The sequence below is a fragment of the Nipponia nippon genome, unplaced genomic scaffold (assembly GCF_047370975.1).
Source record: "Nipponia nippon isolate SJK-2023a ecotype South Korea unplaced genomic scaffold, ASM4737097v1 scaffold_3, whole genome shotgun sequence".
Classification (NCBI taxonomy): Eukaryota; Metazoa; Chordata; class Aves; order Pelecaniformes; family Threskiornithidae; genus Nipponia; species Nipponia nippon.
In genome coordinates, this window is record NW_028262347.1 from 57,364,970 (window position 1) to 57,384,216 (window position 19,247).

The following is a 19,247-nucleotide window of genomic DNA, read 5'->3' on the forward strand; positions in this document are numbered from 1 at the left end:
CCTCTACATTAGACGAACCCATATCTTTTGATCTTTCCTCCCTATTCATGCCGGGACAGCTTTTATGCAAAGGTGCAAACCACTGCATACATTGAACATGTATTGCAAGCTCTAGGCTTTCCAGGCACAGTAACTGGAGGGGGTCATACCTGGCACATATTCCACAGAGCGGCTCGTTTTAGCTGTTCCCGTAAGACTCCGTCTGACATGAAATGTGCTTGATCTCATCTGATCCGTTTCTACCACAGACCAGATTAAAGGACAGAAACAAAACAACACAACACAGGCAACAGCTCTCAGAAAAAAAAAAATATGTTAGAGATGTAGACTCCCTTTGTATCATAACATGTCCTCCAAAATAGTTAAATGTTAATTGCTGAGTCCTCATTAAAACAAGTCTCACAGGACAACGTTGTCACTGTAGAGTGGCTTCCCAGAATTAAGGAGCCTGGGATCCACCAAAAGCGGCACCACTTCATGCTTTACTTGTCGTCCCACCTTCCCAAGCAGGCAGATGAAATGGGGTCTTACTGCAAAGAGCTCCAGTACACCAGCCCCAGGCCCCTGGCACAGCGGCTTCCTCGCTGCCTGGAGGCTGATGCTTGGATAAGAGAGGAGTACATTTGGCAGGGGGGAGGATTGGCACCTAGAAACCAACGTGCGACTGAGCAAGGGCGGGGGAGTCTGCACAGGAAAGTTTTTAATATTAAAGAGAGGCACGGAAGCCTGTGAAGTCTGGGGAGCCACATGAAAGGCAGGTGCCTGTCGGGGCACGCGGGCTATCAGAGAAAGGATGGGAGGCACAGCGCCATAATTACGCATCATCTTGTGACTGGTGCGAACGCTGCCGGGGGCCAGCGCGCTGCAGTACCGAGCTGATTGCTCTCTCAAGGCAAGTTGCAGAGCGCTGAGCACCCAGCGCCGCAAAGGGGAAGCAGTGAATCAGCAAGGGGCATGTCGGTCCCCAAGCACTGGTGTGGTGCAGAATTATGTCAGCATAAAGGCGATGCACTGAGGCAAAAGCAGAGACGCTCCTTTGTTTATAAACACACCAGAGACAACCAGGTTACTGTGGAAAGTAATTTTATTTCAGAATTTCACGCACCCTGTCACAGACCATGCACTTAAGACTTTCCCCTTTGCAAATCCACAGCCTCCAGGCCTGGGAGAGATGGGGCATCATCTCGTCACTTCTCACTGCGAGTACCCACATGCTAAGAGTGAGGGCCCTGATGGCAGCTCGCCAGGAGGCAGAAAGCAGCCTCTCGTTTCCATAATTGCTTTTAAACACTGGAAAAGAATCCATCTGACTTGAAGGATTAGTGGTGGAGCTTGGCAGCAATGAAACCCCACTGCTGAGCAAGTTGGTCCTCGCCCTGTAGTTACAGGGAACAAGACGACGATCTCGCAGGAAGCTCGCGTGAGCTAAGCTATAGCAGAACGCACCGAGGCATTCTTGGAGCCCAGGCAGCGACCAACCAAAAGCATGCTCTGGGCCTCTTACAATCAATTTGTCTCTGAGCCGCTCTGCCAGGAAGGTGGCCAGGAGCTGCCCTTTTCACATTCAGCTTTAGGTCCTCCTGCTCTGTGCTACAGCTTTGACTCGGAAGGAGCCTACCTCTAGGTAAGACAGCCCTCCGGGCTGTACGTCAACATGTGTACTCCATTTAATACTGAAAGGTGCCAGTTCGAAAGACTCTGCAACAGTCTGTTTGACCCACAGGCTGGGTACAGCATTAGTGTAAGTGCCCTGCATACTTACCTTACTCCTCCTTCCCTGCCTCTGTTGCCCGTTATGCCTGACCCTGCTCTTGAAATACTCCTAGTTGCAGTGTCCCTGTGACCCATTACATCTTTGGCCTTTGCTGAGACTGCCACTGCCAGGGCAGCTATTGCCCACTGTGGTGGCTGCCTGTAGGAAGTGAGCATCTGCCTCCCGAGAATGGGCTTGTGGCTAGTTCAGCGGAGGGAAAAAACTGAAAGGAAGAAATGATGGAAGTGAGTCAAGTGAAGTGGAGCAAAGTCTACAGAGAAGGCAAAAAGGCAGCTTCAGTCTCCATTTGATACACAAATTGAGCTCAATAGCAGCAAGAAATGGTCATAAAATATTAATTCATTAGGTTGCCAGGAAGAAGTAAAAGCATTCATGTAAAAAATTCTATGTACAGATATGTATGTGACAACTGTTCTCAAGCAAGCTCAGACAGTGGCTTCCTCCTGCTCATGTCTCATCTTTTTTCTATCTATAGTTTTGATCATTCCAAACCATGTTGCTGCTCAGTTCTGAGTGAAGACCATGGTACTGGAGTCAGCACTGAGTGAGGGTGAGATCACAATGAAGACATGAACGTATGGGGAACTCCTGACAACCCCGATATTTTAATATTTTTGTTGACCTTCAAGTAATTAGAATAAAGGGGAATTTTCCCCAATAGCCTATAGGCTCCAAAGTCTCATCTGTCTGCTTTTAGGGTAGGAAGGCTGACATTGGAAAGGCAGTGGAGGGCAGGGAAAGGAAGAGGGGAAAAAATCTGGGAAACACGAGTGAAGAGCAATCAACAGCTGACCAACACTGACTGCTTCTAAACTTACAAAACACAAAATCATACAAACGGAATTTCAGTTAACTTTTTGTAGACTACAGACTTTATATACACACACAAACTTCAAGGTATGCATCTGGCAGTCTAGAAAATACCAGTACCCTAAGGATTAAATAATTTAAAATGCAACGTTGCGTTATCACTGTATACGGAATACTATCTGACACATTGGCTAAAATGGATGGATTGTCCGAGAAAGATGCTCCCTCCCTCATCTCACCGGCACTGCCTCTAAAAAGAAAAAAAGGGCTAAAGACTCCTCTCTGTGATTCCACTCCTGAAACTCACCTTGAAACTTCTCTGACAAAGGGGAGTAAGTCCTGAGAGGAAAAGAGGAGAAAAGGATTCCTGCTCCCTGCATGCTCTGCTGCCGCAGTACCCCTCTCCATTGGCTAGGGAGGCTGGACAGCAAGAGGGGGGAAAAAAAAAGGTGCTAAAGCCAGGGAAAGGCAAGTATGTTTCTATAACGATAGCTGCGCTGGTCTTTTGAGAAACAGACAGCCCCAGACTCGGGAGGATACCCTCCCTCTCCTTTTTGAAGACAGGAGGCCAGAAGGCTGAATGCAGAGTATACAGAGTCCACGTGGCTAGTGTAGGAGATACCAAGAGTGCAGCAGCTGCCCCCGGAAACCCATACCACAGTCCAGCAGCAGATGGGGGGGCAGCTAAAGGGAGAACGCCCTGACAGCAGCCATAAACTAGAGTGGGCAGAACTGCATTACCAACAGGTCCAAACAGACTGAATGGGAAGGTGTGCCCTCACCAGCTTTCTAAGAGTAATTGTAAACTGGGAGCACTAGAAAGTCAGTGCATGGGAATGAGGAAGGGGACAGACAGCCTCAGTTCTGAGGTGGCTGGGGAGGGGACTAAAACACATAGTGAGAACAGATGGCAAAGCCAACATATCTCTAAACGCCAGCTCTGCATAGGTACCCTAATATCAGTGCATGGGACAGAACCTTGCTGATGACACCAGTTCAGTCTTATCGCCTTCACAGACTTATAGCTGGTGAGAATCTGGCTTACTTAAGAATGTGCTTATTACAAGGCCCTTTGAGGCATGCAGTCTTGGTTCCACCTCCTATAAAGCAGAACAGCCATAAGCTCTTGGGGAAAAGATGAAAAAAAAAAATCCCCATTCCCATGTGTGTCTCCCACCGCTCCCTCATAATCAGCCTCTCTTCCTCCGGGCCAGAGAGAGACCTCTAAGGAGCCGCCCTGTTCTCTATTCCCAGGGCCCATTCCCACCAGCAACACCCTGCAGATCTGGCTAGGCAGGAATGGCAAGCCCTGCTCCTTCAGCCTCATCACATAGCCAGACCACAAAGGTTTCCTCCTCCCCTCTAACAGCTTCAATGAGAACTGCCTATACTGGAGGTTGTCTTGCAGCAGACTGGAGAAACCTCAGCCCTTACTCCTGAACCCAGCTTGCAAAGGATGAGAAGGCTCCGCAGGAGCAGGAGCCATGGGCATGGGCATTCTCCTATTCCAAGCTCTACAGCCCTAAATACCGCCAGCGTAATCATTAGCCACACAGAAATACAAAATCCAACCCAAAACATCTCACTCAGTCTGCCCTGCACGACTGGGTCAAAGAAAAAAAAAGGAGGAAAGTGAGACAGTGTGGTACAGCAGAGAAAAACAAACATGGGGCAAGTCAGACTGGAGGAAAGGAAAGGACCTCAATGCAAGTCTGCTAAAATCATCACTGGGTTTACCAGCCCACTTCCACCTTCTTCAGACCAAAATGGACTCACTGCAGTAAGTGTACTACAGGAGAAAAAAGTGCATAGTTTGGTTTATTTTTTTTGGTAGACACTTAAACATCAGCAGAATTTATGTGAAGATCTTAGAGCTGCAGTTTTAGCCTCTCTTCCCTAGCCAATGGGTACCTGTTGGGGCAAAGATGGTGGAAATGGACCAGTAGCACCAAGAAATTCAGTGGGAGCACCAACTCCACAGCAGGAAATAATAATGAACCAAAAGGAAACAGAAGGAGAGAGAGGGAAGTGGAGGAGACATATTTCGCAGTAATCAAAGTCCACCTTGGCTGAACCCTATCAAGATTTCCCTAGGTAAGGCCCCATTACGTCTGCAGCAAGACCTCTGGCTCCGACAGAGAGCTGTAAAGGGTATAGCCCAACTCATCCACTTCTTCAGGGGTGAGCTCTGAAAATAAGTTCACCTTGGGGTTCAGAGCACTAGGGAGGACACCTGCCTCCAAGTAGCGGATCAACCCCTTCAGCGCCTGCAAGAAGCGATCAGCCAGCATGTCCTGGGACCAGTCGGACTCTTCTTGGGATAGGTGCAGGATGACATTGGTGAGCTGGCTGGCAGTGAGGTGGCCCAGGGCTGGGTTTGACTTGCATACTGCTTTGAAGATCTTCAGGCACAAGCAACGGCAGCCAGAATCACACTGGTCCAGGGCTCGGAGGCGAGCCGTTTCTGCTGGCCGCAGGCTCAGTCGCCACAGATTGTCATTCTGGGCCAATCGATGGGGTTTGGCCACAAGGATGATGTCGCCCAGTGTCAGGGATGGTAGAAAGTCAATAAAAAGGTGCCGTTCTGGATCATACTGGACTTCCAGTGTCAAATCTGCTGGGGGAGCTGCTGGACGGATCACATAATCCAAGAGAGTCCCAATTGCTGGCCAGTTGATGGAGCCAGCTACAACTTTCTCAAAGGTATCTGCTACAGCTTTGGGGGAAAGGTAACCTCCCACCACACAGCGGTCCCAGTAGCTGCTCCCACGGGGAAAGTACTCTGGGTTTTCCCGACGCACCAAGTAGAAGCCAGGAATGTTCATGATGGTGTCCTCCCCGGGGATGCACGACCACAGGTTCTGCTCCAGCACCAGAGGCGCAATGAGCTGGATGTGGTCAGCTGTCACTACCTTTCACAAAAGAGAAAAGTCGGTAAGAACAAGGTTTCTCTCCTCACACTCAGTTTTATTCACCACCTTTAGACAGCCTTCTGTTCAAAGGAAAGTGGAATAAGGATTCAGCTGTCTCACTCTCCTCTCTGCATGGGATTCACAGCCTTCCTTTGTCAAAAGACATTCTGAAGGACTATTTCCCATTGTCAATGGGATAACTCCAAGGTATAACCCAAGCTAGTGCTTATACAGTATGTACTATTTAGAGATCTTTAAATACTTCAGGACCCGACATGGACCGCATGTAGACGAACCGTTTTGCCTCCTATTGCTCTACGTCCACTCCTCAGATGTAAGATGCAGCTGGCCCTGGGCACAGCAACACCACATGATAATTTAAAACAGGAGGCAGAGTATTAAGTTTCTAGACAAACTTAAGTTGCCATGGTTTAATTATTCCATGCTAACACTAGTTACTGCCCTCACCCGGTCTGCCACATTGTTTGGAAAAAGGTCATTAAAAGATCCCTTTTCACCAATGTGATTAAGACCCCAGATCTAAGTTTCACTGGACACTCGACACTCCATTCCAGAGCTCTGACTCAAGCAAAAAAGTGTGCCTCTGAATCACTCACTATAGCCATGGGCATCTTGCCATCAGGGAGATATGCAGCAGGGACTGCTGTCCAATCCAGGTCTGACGTGCGTTAAAAAAAAAAAGAGTAGGGAAGACCTACATGAATACACAGGAGTTCTAAGGGAATATCATGTATTTGGAAGGAGACAGAAGGGACAGAGAGAAAACAGAGGTCTACCAGAAGAAAACAGAGGTCTACCAGAAGAACAGCAAGAAACACAGCTACAGAGAGAGAAAGAAGGGCTGAGATAATCCAGAGCAATAAAACAGCAAAAAGCAAATTCTTTGCAGACAAAGCCAGAGCAGCCTGGTCACGCCTGTTCAAACAGTATTGCAGAAATCAACGCCTGGCTCCACGGTGGGAAAGGCGACACCAAGAGCCTTATTACAGAGGAATGTTGTGCTGAGCCAGCGCTGCCAACAAGGAAGCCTGAAATGCCCCTGCCTAGTCAGCCTTCTGAATAATGACCCGTCACATGGTCCCAGGAATTACCTGCAGATCATCATACAGGCTGCCGCTGAGGTACATGTCACGCAGGGGCATGTCCGGCAGCTTGGCACGTAGGAAGCTGCGCAGCTCAGCACAGATATCCACAGCTGCTTGCTTGGCCCGGGCCTGCTCATCCGCTGGGATAGCTACCTTCCTCCGATAATAAGCAAAGAGCTTCTCTTGCAGAGACAGACGAAGGCGGGATTTTTTCAGCTCCACTTGACTCCTCTTGGCAGATGGCTTGGGCTTTGTGGGTCGGAAAAAGTCTGCGAGACAGAAAGAAAACTGTTGATCATCTGCAGTGTTTCACTGTGAACTCATCTGCAGAAGAAAATCTGCAGCGCCGAAGTGCAGCCTCCTAGGTCTCAAAAAGCTTTCAGCAGACATTTTGCATGCTTTACACAGGTATCAGTCAAAAGGGAGGTGCTGAGAAACTTCAAAAAATAATGCTCCAAGAATCAAACCGGATGAAAACAAGTTACTACATTTGGAATTTAGCCAGAACAAGACTAACATTGTGTACAAGGAAGTAATTTTAATGGCTACGTGGGCAGTACCTCAGTTCAATTGCATCAAAAATTCAGCACCGTTACCAGTCCAGAAGCTTTTAACATGATGTCAGACCAGGGGACAAAACACTCTTGAACAACCATCACTATCTCATTAAGTTTTTAACATTATAACGGATTTTTACAAATTATCAGCAAAACCCAGTCCTGACTACGGTATGAGACCTGAGAAGATCATGCCACTTGGAAATGAAATAGTTGCCAGGACTCTGATCAATGTTTATCAGGATAGTGAGCTGACAGATCTTGGGGCCAGCAGAGTTCAGGCAGTCATAGCCCCAGTGAAAACCTCCCTCAAGCTTTCACTGGCCAAAGAGCAGAGAGAACACTCTTAGGCACATATCAGCAATACAACGCCTTACGCTGCCATCTGCGTTATTAAGCGATGTCTAATCTGCACAGATTCTCTAAGCCCCTTTTTTTCTGACTGGTTTCCTAAAGAAATAAGTCAACGCTTCCCATCTATCTTTTAGACTTCTCTTAATATGGACCAAGAGTTTCAGAAGTCATCAACAAGAATTAAGGAAGAATTACAGATCTAAGAGATCTTTGGAAGGGCTGTGGTACTTAACGGGTGCAGGAGAAACCCCCAAGTCAGTGGCCCCATTATGGCAATCAGCTGTTGCACATTTGTTTAACAACAGGCATTTGGCCAAGCAGCACGTGCAGAATGGCTGACCAAGCTGCGCACAGACCCATCTTGCCCAACCTCAGCAGCTCCTGTCTCTTGTCCCACTGGGGTCTTTCGGACAGATTTGAGGGTTTGTGTGAAAAGGAAATAGCCTGCAAAACCACAGGGAACCAGACTTCATTGCTTGTCCATGAAAAAACTTATTTTTCCATCTTAAGTTTTAATTTATTTTTAAGTCAAGAATGCAAGTCACCATCATCAATGCTTTTATTCCTCAATCCTCATCTTTGGGGACTCCAATCAAATTACCTAGACCCCACTTAACGCAGCTGTCTAGTTATTTAACGTTTCCTCAGCAAAAAATCCATTGCCATCCTGAAGCTGACTTTCTTGCGGAGGATCTAGAAATCAAGTTAAAAGCTTCATTCTGATTTTTATTTTAAATCTCCAAGTGTAAATCTCCCAAAGTGACCAGGGAGAGAAAGTAAAAGCGGTGAGAAAAACCAAGCAAACGTATAACAAACACCAACAGACTCTAAATTACTTATTATCCCACTCAGAAAGAAGACTGCAGGTCACTTCTTATAGCCTGATGAAGACTAACTCAGTGATAAGCAGCACTAAACAGGCAAACAACGTTATAGAAATTATTAGGAAAATAGGAGAAATAATATAGGAAATACTGTTATAAATTGCCAGTACATTCACAATTTGAATATTCCCCTCTTAAAAAGACACAAACAAACTCGAATGGTCCAAAGAAAGGCAACAAAGAGCTTGAAAGGAATGGCTTTTTATCAGGAAAGACTGCACAGATAAGTATTCAGTTGAAAGAGAAAAGACTGAGGGAGAATAAAGCTTAAGACCATGAAGTCACGACAGGAACAAAGAATGCAAATAGATAGCTATTTTTCACTAGTTCCCAATCTGACTTCTAATTCTTGAAGTTACCAGTAGACGTGCTTAAGGCAAAAACATCAAAATCCTGGGCTAGACAGAGTATTCTCTTTCCTGCGTTCCTTTAAATGAATACAGGGTTTATGAGCCTGGATGATTCTGCAGTGCAGGAGTATCGCCCTGCTCCTTACCTGTGTCTGCGGCTGAAGGATCAGTGGGAAGGGTCTGCAGGGAGCGGCTGAGGTTAGTCTTCATGTCCTGGGTCAGTAAGCGTGAGGAGGAGCCCAGCCAGTTTGGCTCTTCCCAGCTTCTCTTCCCCGACTGACTCAAGCGAGTGGGGCTGCTGGGAGCACTGATTGCCCGGTCGTACATCTAAAGTAACATCACCAGGCACAGATTGACTCATTAAGGTCCTGATATTTGCATTTTACCCAGCCTAGTTCCAGCATCCCCAGTCTTTTTGTCTCCCACTCCTCCTTGCCAGTGCCCCCGTGCTCAGGTCCCACCCCGCTGTCCCGCACACTCACCCGTTTAACAGCCAGTGTGGCGATGCCCAGCATAGCTGCCCCACCCACGCCCAGCACAAGCCGGGCGTTGGACAGCACGAAGTCGATGGCCGTGCCGATGCCGTTGTCATCTTTTTTCCCTTTGCGCTGCCCAGCGCCTGCCATCTCACCTGGAAGGAGCGGGAGCATGAAACAAACGTGTCAAAATATGCAACCCTAACGCTTCACTTCCTCCTCTTCCACCCCACACTCACGGCTCTTGGGGTCTTAGGACGGAGCCATAGGAAGGGACCACCTAACCCTGCTGCCTCTTTAATTATCTTCCCTTGAGGGGCTGCTTATTCCCAAACATGCCAGAACAGTACTGACCAAGCTCTGCAATGACAGCATTTCTTTGGTTCCAGCTCCGTTTATGACCTGAAGAAAAACATCCTGAATTTGATGTAGGGCTTCTAATCACTGAAGAGGGTTTAATTAGGCAATCGCCTAATGCTTTTTAAAAAAGAAAGTAAGATTTACTTCAGCAATATTTTGCAATGAAATTCTGTATGTTGCATAAAACTCTATGACCATTCAGGTATTTTCCTTTTAATTTAAGCTTCTCAACCAAAGCATGGCTTTTTTAATGCCAATTTATTTTCTTATTCTCAATCTAATGCGTGTAATTTTGCTCACAGACAAGGCAATGCAGGGATGGTCAACTGCTTGTCTGTAACAAATCAGAATCTTCCCAAGAGCTGACAGGCAGTCTCAGAACATCCAGTCCCAGACTCATTTCTGGATACTGGCTGGTCCCAGATACTTCAAAGACACCCAAGAATCAACAGTAGAGACCGCAATGCGCCACAAAGGGAACAGCTCCCTTGCTTTCACTGGACATTTATTCCTGCCCTCAAGGCTAGTGGGTTTGACTCTCATACAAGTCATGTACGAAATGAACTTTAATATTTTCTTACACATGTACTTTTGTTTCCTCCAATTCCCATTTAACCTGATCTTGCTATTTAAATTTCAAGAGTCTCCCTGGCCAACTACACGTGTAAACCACACTTTGCCACCACTGTACCCATAGGTGGATCCTCAGTGAACCTACATGAAAACACCAGGAAACTCTTCCAGCCTGACTTGAGATCTGTTTTCTACGTCAGTTTCAAAGGTTCAGCGCCTGCCTCACTTGGGTAGCTTGACACTGTCTTTAGGTTTTTCTAAGGCCATGCTACAATCTCAGGAGGAATGTTCCTGCCTTGATGAAGCAGGAATCCAGTCACTCGTCATCCCTGGGCAGAAAAAATTGCACTTTCACAAAGCTAACTGTACTCGTAGCGTGAAGAACATGGTTATATCATTGTAAATGACCTACCTGTGACCTAATGCATTTGTAAAGAGAACAGGAGAACCCTCCTGGTGTGCCTGTGGAAGCACCTTCCAGACTTCTTCAAGACAGCAGTGGGCAGGGAGCATTAATCATCTCTTTTGGTTAGCGAGGGGACTTCGGAAACAAGAGGGAAGTAAGTGGAGCCAAAAGGAGCTACAGGGAATCTCTAAACCAGCCCCCCGAGTTTGCTCTGCAGGAAAGCTTGCCCCTTCTCCAGCTGTCTTTCCTTATCCTCCAGCCGCTGCAGCCCCCGGTTCTTGCGGAACTCGCGGCGGATGAAAGCGAGGTAGAAATCCCGGTCGGTGTAGCGCAGCCCACGGCCCTGGCGCAGCAGGGCCCGGTAGAGGGTCAGGACAGCCTCCCGGGACCACGCTGCCATGGGGGACGGGTGCGGGGACGGGCGACCTAGAGAGGTGACGAAGAGCCGGATCCGAGTCAGCTTTTCCCTCCCCCGAGGGACGCACCGGCCGCCGCCTGCCCCCCCGTGCCCGGCCCCACAGACCGCCACCCTCCGCGGTACGGGAAAGGACGGGACAGGCTCTCTAACGGCGCCCCGCGGATAACGGGCTCTCTGAGGGCGAAAGGCCGCACGCCCCGTTGCGGGGGAACCGGCGGGCCCCGCGGCCTGGCCCTTCCCGTGGGGGGCCGCCCCAGGGCGGGGACGCTCACCGGGAAGCTCCGGGTCCCTCACGGCATCCGCTTCCCTTCGGCGGACCCGCCCGCAGCCGCCGCCGGCGCCACCACCTTCCCCCCGGCACCGCTCCCGGGGTCACCCGGCAACATGGCCGATCCGCTTCCGGGTCGTGACCTCGGCCCCGCCAGTCACAGAGCGAGCTCGCCGGGGCCCAAACCGTCCCTTCGACGGAGGACTTCCGGCCGGCGCACGCCCGCGCGGGGGCGGCGGCGGCGCAGCGCTGTCTCCCCCTACCGGCGGGGCGGGGCCCTGCGCCGCGCCCGCCGCCCTACGGCGAGCGAGAGGGGACGCTCCGCTCCGCGCCGCCCGCGCCGGGAGGCTGCCCCCTGCCGGCGGGGAGGGGGACCGCCGCCCCCCAGTCGCTCCCCGCTGGGGCCGGGCCGGGGCCGGGGCAGGGCAGGCTGGGCCCAGCGCCGGCCTGGTTTGAGGAGGCCGTGCCCCGCGGGGGTGCCTCAGCGCGGGTGGAAGGGGCCGGGGACAGCCTGACAGGCTGTGGGGAAGGGCTGAGGGGCGCAGGGGGCGAGTGGGACCCCCCGGGTGCGGCCCGGCGGGGCGCGGCCTGCGCCGGGACAGCCCAGGGTGGACCAGCCGCTTCCCACCTCGGCATGAGCCGTCACCGCGGCGGGGGCGGGAGCCTCCCCTTCCCCCTCAGGCTTGCAGCTGGCCTGGAGGCCGGGGTGGGCGCCCGGCTCCGTGCTCCCCGCGGCCCGGAACTGCTGGAGCACTAATAGGTTATTTCCTTCTGTCGTCCTGGCTTTGACAGGCCTAAATGGCGTCCAACGGCTTCCTGCGAGAAAGGGGAGAGTTCAGGACGCTGCAGCGAGGCCGCATCCACAGCACAGGCTGCCACGGCCGTCTCCGGCTGTGCGTCCTGGCTGCCCAGGGTAATGCGGGGGTAAATAGAGAAGGTTTTTTCAGCGCTTCAGGGTAGGCAGAGAGCAGTGGGTTACTGCTGCGTGTCTGAAGGTACCTCCGACTACCCTGCTGCTTTTTGCAGAAGAACTTACCAAATTCAAGCTCCTTGTCTTTATCTCCAAGGAAGCCCAGGGCCTGGTCTGGAACCCTTGAGGGCCCTGGGAGAAGGGCAGTAGCTGGCAGCCTCTCGGGGGTCTGCCTGAGGAGATGGAAGGAGCCTCCCAAAGCCAGGGCCTTCCGCTCTTCTGTCCAGGTGCAAATTCCCCTTTTCCATTCTTCCCTTCTCTACTATATGCCTACTCTGGGTAGTAATTATTCCTCCTTAGCCATCTCCTCCTCCGCAGATCCTACCAAAATATAAAACATAACCGCATGTGCCATGCCTCCCACCGGGGAGAGGGTGAGAGAAAGAGCAAACCGTGTGTGACAGAGGAAAGCCACATCACTTCATGCACTTCTCAGCGACACCAGATATGACAGTGATAGAATTGAGCAGGAAGAAAACCAGAAGCTCTGGACTGCCTCGCTCCGTGCCAATCTCCTCTTGTTCATTTCCTTTCTGAGATAAACAACCCCAATCGTTTCGATCTCTCTTTGTGAGTGAGTTTGCTGTGCCCCTAATCAGACCTTTCTGAGAAAGGCTTACTTGAACTGCAGACAGTATTCCCAGAGAGGCCACGCTACTGATTTACATAATAGCATTATCATATTTTCCATATTATTCTGCCCTTCTTCCTTCTGCATGCTAATATTTTGTGTGTGCTTTTCTTTTTAACTTGCAGCTACTCACAGAGCCAGGGTTTCTGTGACGTCCAGATCCTTTTCTGAGTAGCTAGAGACTGTCTGGAGCTTTGTAATTCTGATGTGCAATTTGTTTTCTCTTTTCTGACTTTGCACGTGCCCAATTAAGCCTTGGCAAATGCGTGTTGTTGCCCATTTGCCACATTTGCATTTTACTTACAGTCCTCCTCAAGAGTCAATAGCTTTGAGTCATCTCCTAAAAATGTTTGGTATATTGCTCATCTTTGTTTCCAGATCATCAGTTCATATACTGAGCTCTCCAGGACCTCGGAGGCAGCAGTCGTATTCCCTACCCTTAACCTTCTGCCAGAATGAAAATCGATCTTTGAACCTTCCTCCTGGCTTCCTGCCTCCTCCTCGGGTTGTTGATCCACAGAAATACTTCACTCCTCACAACAGGGCTCTGTCACTTCTGGGCAGGTGCACTCGTGAGCCCAGTCCCCGAAACTCCCAAGTCTGGATCAAAACTTGCACAGCTACGTGCGGCAGACCCCTGATGTGCTACGAACGGGCTCTGCCGGATCAGGCTGCGCAACGACAGGCTTTCTTTGCTGCCTTCCCACCACGGCAGCCGAGGACTGTGGGCTTCTCTAAGTGCCCCTTCCCCAGCCTGGCCCCCTTGGGTTGTGCCTGTTTTAGTGTTTCTTTCTGGTTTTTTTCTCCCGGGCTTGATGCCAGCTCCCAGGCCGCTCACCAGCAGCTGCGTGTGCGTGTTGTGAACTCCTCCGGCCACGCCATGCAGCGTGCCTCCAAACTGCCTCAGCCCCGCCGGGGAGGCCGCTCGCCAGCTCGCTGTGCCTGCTGCTTGCCGTGGGCTCCCCACGCCTGCGCCACGCGGGCACGGGTGTTCAACCTGCCCCTTCTGTCTTGCAACGAGAAGGGCGAGCGCAATGGCAGAGTGACCTGTGACCGACGCCGTCCCAGCTGCCGTGCAAGTGCCGCTGGACCGCTGGTGACGTGCCAGCTCTTGTAAACTTGAACTCTGCCTTGAGACAGTGAAGCAACGTCCCCCCTCTTCCCAGCATTTGCCAACCCGGCTGGCTCCTCTGCTGGCCCGCTGCTTGCAGCCACCCCAGCAGGGAGCCAGCCAGCAGCCCCAAAGACTTGTGCTGCCCTGATGGGATGCTGGCCCTGGCGCCCTGGCACCTGCAAAGCCCTTTTGCCTGGTGGCTTCTTTCCCCATGGACCCAGTGGGAATGGGATGCCCCCCGTGCCTCCAGCCTGCGTCCCTGTGAGAAAGGGAATTTACCTGCCCCAAGGACAGGACGGGGCAAGGTGCAGGTGGAGAGGAGGGAGCACACCTTAGCTGTGCTCCTAGAGAACAATAACAACCTTTGTTTCCCCAAATGACTAAGTGAGCTTGTGAAATATCAAAGGCAGCATGGGTGATGGGGCACAACAACCCATGCTGTTACCGGGGATAAGGCACACACATCCCCCCCCGTCCCCCGCCTCCCTCGGAGTCTCCGGAGCCACCACTCCTCTGCCGGTCTTATGCTTGCAGCCAGTCCTCCCACTGAAGTGGCCACTGCCGCAGACTCTGATGGCCACCAAAAGCAGTGAACTGCTGCCTCTGAGCCTGGCTTGCGCCTCTGCTCCTGGGAGTCAAGTGCCATCGCCAGGGCTTCCCATCACCCATTTTGCAAGGGCAGCACCTTTCCCAGCCCGGGAGACACCCCTGTGCTACCCGCCACCAGCCAGCAAACCCTCCCTGGGCAGCAGGGAGGTGAACGTGACCTGCAGAGCTGCAAATGGCATCTTGGAGGGTCTCCGCAGGGTCAGGAAAAAAACTGCTTGGAAACAGAAGGCTGGCCTCTTACAGGAGCCAGAAAGCAATCCCAAAACGCAAGAGGGAAGATGGGTGGTGACCTATCAATGCCATCTGAGCTTGGGCTTAATATCCTTAATATCTTCCTGTAAAAGGACCTTGCAAGAGGCCTTTTGGCAGTCTAACTCTGTTCAACAGCTCTCTTTCGTTGCAGCCCTACTTCTTTACTTTTCTCAAGCCTTTGAGCTCCTGCTCTCCGTCTGCAATGAGCCAGGAGGGGCGGAGGGCCAAGGGTGTGGCGCAGGTGGCTTCTTTCCCTGAACCCCCAGCAGCTTTGATGTTGAGCGCATGTGGGAAGGAAGACAGGTGCTGAGGAAGGAGACCACTGGTGCACAGCTGTCTTTCAAGGGACATTCCCGATTTACAGCCGAGACCTAGATTTTAGTGACAGAGAGTAACTAGCCACTCCGGGGAGCCGCACTCAGGGTATGTTTTTGCCAGGGAGGAAGAAAGGAAAAGTTCCCAGCCCAGCTGTTGCTGAAGCGGGGCTTTTCAGCTCCTCAACCTCCAGCCCTGCAGCCCGGGGGGCTGCAAACGCTGGCAGCGGCGAGTGATCTCCTGTGCGACGCAGAGCTGCTGCCGCTGTGAGGGTCTGCACTGACAGTTGCTGAGGAAGCTCAGTTTTATTACCTAAAAAATTGAAAATGCTGCTGTAGTGTTTTTGCAATTGGTCTCTGCGCACCTTCATTCTCAGCATGACTCATGTTTCTTCAACCAAATTTCCCTGTGGCTGGGTTTGTTGGGGACTTTTTTTTTATTCCCTGGCTAGTAAGATCCTCCCCCTCATTTTTCACTTTGCACCACTGTGTGCTGCAGATTTCCAGACCCATTCAGAGACCCTGCTTTTCTGAGTGCTGTTATCCTTGCAATTTTGCATCACTCCGACAGCCTCGTGGGCTTTCTATGCTGGAAGCGTCTGCGGAGAGCTGAGAGCTCGCAGCCGGTGGCACCAGCCCCCCGAGCAGGGCTGCGCAGGCTGACCCCAGGCTTTTTGCATGCCTCTGCCCACTGCATGTTGCTGGTGAGGTCCTACCAGCATGAACATAGGATTTTGGCTTGTGGAAGGGGTGTCTGGACTCCCAGCATTGCGTGGGGTTTCGTCCAATGTACATTTATACATGGACATACATAGGGCAGAGCTGCTATATCCTGCTGCTTCTCTTCTTTTTCTAGGTGAAGGCGTCTATTGCACATCTTGTCCCATTAACTCACGGGTCCTTAAGATATATTTATTTCTGTCCCATTTGGGAAAAGTTGTCTGGTTTTGGTTTTGCAGTATTGACATTCATTGCTGGGTAACAGTTTGAGTCAAATGCTTTAAAAACACTGGGAACCAAACAGAAGTGGGTAGATGTTGTCTACATTCTTTTATTTTTGCGTGTGTGCCTGGTTCTTAGTAAGTCTCTGAGGGGGGGAAAAAAAAAAGATATGACTGATGATTTGTTGCTCTCTCTTTGGAAAAGGTCCAGACTGTAAAACAGGGCTAAAATGCCAGGAAAGAGTTTGCTGCGTAGAGGGAGGCTTATAATATTTGATTTTATACACTCTCTGGGCAACATATTTTCTTTAATTTGAGGTCCTGGAGAAGTCATTTTAGATCTTTATTCAGCAAAGCTTAGTTGCTCTTCTTCTCAGTTTTCTTTATTTTTAGAAAGGTGAAGTGTGGTTCCCAAATTAAATCGTTACTGGGATGGACTTCAGCCAAAAGGATCCACGGTTCAAGCCGTAAGGCACAGGAAACATAAGGGTAAAACAATGGAGTTTTATTTTGTATTTCATTTGGCAGGGTGAGGAGAGACATGGCTTCGAAAGATTTGTATTCTTACATAGCTATAATGTATTTCTAAGACGGTAAGGACTATTTTCTCTTCTCACTTTGCTTAAAAAAACAAGCACACCCAGAAGCACTCGAAATGTCAGGATTGCCAAATTTTCCTTAGTTCCAAGTAAGGGTTTGTGTCTGAAGTTCTCGGAGATGTTTACAGTAACTTCCCAAACATTGGCTGAAGCTAATCCTTTAACCTTTTGCTGATATGCTTGTCCCTGCTGCAGCCACAGCTTGTAGCAGCCTGACCCCAAGCCAAGCTCTTCTCCCAAGCATCCATGGGTTATATCCCTCATGTCAGCCTTCCACTTCAGTGACCCGGAGCCGTTTCTCCGGATGGTGCAGTTTTGCACGGCTCCTCTGAGGCTGTTTTGCAGCGACAGAGCAAAGCCCTGCTAAACTTGCTCCCAGGTGAAGGTTTGACACAGCTGGGGTACGAGCGTGCCTGTGAGCCACAGAAACACGTGCCACTGCCAGGAGCAAGAATATGCCTCCCTTCTGCCATGGCTGTGGCCAAATCCTCTCCCTCGCGGTGCTCTGGAAAGCAGGGCAGCTGGCGCCGGCAGCTGGGAGCACGTGAGCAAGAAGCCATTTGCTGGTGACGCTCTCCGGGGCTGGGGCGACTCCCTCCCTGCCTGCTGGCCAGCTGAGACCTCACTGCTTCCCCAGCTGAGCTGCTAAAGCAGCGAGATTTAAAAAAAAAAAATAAAAATATATATATATATAAAATTGGACTAATAATTAAAAATTAACTGTCCCTTCTAAACAGCATATTAAGCTGTGCCCTTACACAGGGAACAAATGTATCCAAGCAACAAAAACAAACAGCCAGCAAGCCAGGCTCTTGGTATCCCCCTTCCAGCTTTCTAAATGGTGCTGTAAGTTTATATTGAAGTTGCTTTGTTTCCAAGCACCCCAGTGTTTGGAAACAGCATGTCCGTCCCCTGATCAGCAAACCTGCTGCAGGCATGGATCAGGAACCAGCTGGAGCAAGCCCCTCCATGAGCCGGAGACGGAGGGGCTGCCTCAGCCTCAGTCCCCACCGAGCAGCGTTGCACGGTGCCCACGATGAGCGCTGGGCATCCCTGCCATACAGCGAGAGCTTGGGGAGAAGCGGCTCATTTCCAGGCAGGTCGTGCCAGAGCCCCTCCACGGTGCATCTCCCTGTATAACGCCTGTTGGGGTACTGAAACTCTGCAAAACACACGGGGTTTACTTGGCGTCGGATGGCTTGCACGCTCCTGGTTCAATATGGTGCTTAAGGCTTCATATCCATATCCAGGATGCACGCTGCACATACCAAGATCCCTTCTGGTGTCTTGAGGGACCCTGTGAGAATTGGTATACAAAGCTTGTGGTGGAGCCACGTGCCCCCCACACTCGGCCGACCGTCAGTGCTGCTGCTGCAAACAAGGGTCTCCACTGCAGACTGGTTTGTGGAAGAGTCAACCCCTCGCTCACAGAGGCACTTCGAGCTCGCGCAGCAGGAGCTTGTGCTTTCTGGGGAAAAAGGTCCTGGATTCTGTCAATGCCTTCTTTTAAAACCTCATAAGAAACTGAAGAAATGCCATTTACATTACTTCTTAAAATAATATAAATGTCAGTATAAGATTTCATGTTGGAGGCAAGAAAAACACATGGGAGAACCTTTGACCTAGTCAACTCTCATTTCAAACTGTCGCTAAAATGCCATTGGCCTAAGCTTATGTGCTTATCTTCCCCTTCTGAAAAATGGAAAATTCAGGCATTCTGGCGATCATCTATTTTTAGATTATCCCCTCTTCAGGCACACAAATACAACGATCACTAAGAATACTAAAAATTCTTAATAGAAAATTTTAGTTGTTAATTTTGAGAGGCATGTTTATTCCAGGCCCTTTGCTCCAGAGACAGAAGCAGCAGAAAGGCATTCAGCAGTGCACAACACAAGTCTCTAGTCTGATGGAGACCCTTCCACAAGAGGAGAATTGAAAACATTAGACTGATGCGGAAGAGAGAAAGAAGAGGGAATGTGCCAGATGTAACCATTATAAGGAAACGAACCTAGGATGTTTACAGTCACTCTAAATGGGACCAGGAATGAACCTGAAGCGCACGACCCTTGAAAAGTTAAAAAGCGAAATAGCTGTAGATGGCACATGAGCTTGTGAAAGGCCCTTGCCAAAGGCACTGCTGAGGCCAGATGCTTAGGAGGATTCAGAGCAGGACCATGCTTTGATACCGAGTAATGGGAACAGCCAAAATTACATGAGACGGGTTTAAAAATAAGCTAAAACAAAGTGGTCACGTTCTCTCACACAGCATGCCAAAAGTCAGCCACCAGAGAGAGATTTCTGCAGTAGGGAGGTTTAATTTAGGGATCCAGGGTTTCCACAGCTTTACTTGATAAAGTGGATGCATCCAAGGGAGGGGAGACAGCGACAAGGGACCATTTCACGAGCAGTGATGTTGGTTCCCACATGCACCAGCTCTTCTGAGAGCGCCTTGGCAGCCATCGTCCCCTGCTCATGTGCCTGGACGTGCTCATACTTACCCAACATGCAGCAGATCAGGTCTGACCTGGGCCCACAAAATCAGGAATCATTCCCCGAAACAGCTGGG

General features: G+C 50.4%; 2 protein-coding genes across 2 annotated transcripts; both read right to left on the bottom strand.

Annotated features, from left to right (window-relative positions):
- Positions 1–1,072: 1,072 nt before the first annotated feature.
- MIEF1 (mitochondrial elongation factor 1) lies at positions 1,073–10,706 on the bottom strand. Its single transcript, XM_009475219.2, has 5 exons — positions 10,569–10,706; positions 9,230–9,378; positions 8,894–9,074; positions 6,609–6,871; positions 1,073–5,496 (listed from the first exon to the last, which is right to left on the bottom strand). The coding sequence occupies exons 2-5, from the start codon at positions 9,371–9,373 to the stop codon at positions 4,690–4,692; spliced, it is 1,395 nt and encodes a 464-aa protein (XP_009473494.1). The 5' UTR covers positions 9,374–9,378; positions 10,569–10,706; the 3' UTR covers positions 1,073–4,689.
- Positions 10,707–10,744: 38 nt separating this feature from the next.
- Positions 10,745–11,410, bottom strand: MIURF (mitochondrial elongation factor 1 upstream open reading frame). The gene is made up of 2 exons (XM_087766428.1): positions 11,253–11,410; positions 10,745–10,988 (listed from the first exon to the last, which is right to left on the bottom strand). The coding sequence occupies exon 2, from the start codon at positions 10,960–10,962 to the stop codon at positions 10,750–10,752; it is 213 nt and encodes a 70-aa protein (XP_087622554.1). The 5' UTR covers positions 10,963–10,988; positions 11,253–11,410; the 3' UTR covers positions 10,745–10,749.
- Between the last annotated feature and the right edge of the window lie 7,837 nt (positions 11,411–19,247).

What these genes read in the sequence shown, in the direction of transcription:
- MIEF1 (XM_009475219.2), bottom strand. Translation starts at nt 9,373, where the DNA reads ATGGCAGGCGCTGGGCAGCGCAAAGGGAAAAAAGATGACAACGGCATC. An exon ending in TCCTTCAGCCGCAGACACAG is followed by an intron (nt 6,872 to 8,893) that starts GTAAGGAGCAGG and finishes TCTGTCTCGCAG; the next exon opens with ACTTTTTCCGACCCACAAAG. An exon ending in GCCTGTATGATGATCTGCAG is followed by an intron (nt 5,497 to 6,608) that starts GTAATTCCTGGG and finishes CTTTTGTGAAAG; the next exon opens with GTAGTGACAGCTGACCACAT.
- MIURF (XM_087766428.1), bottom strand. Translation starts at nt 10,962, where the DNA reads ATGGCAGCGTGGTCCCGGGAGGCTGTCCTGACCCTCTACCGGGCCCTG.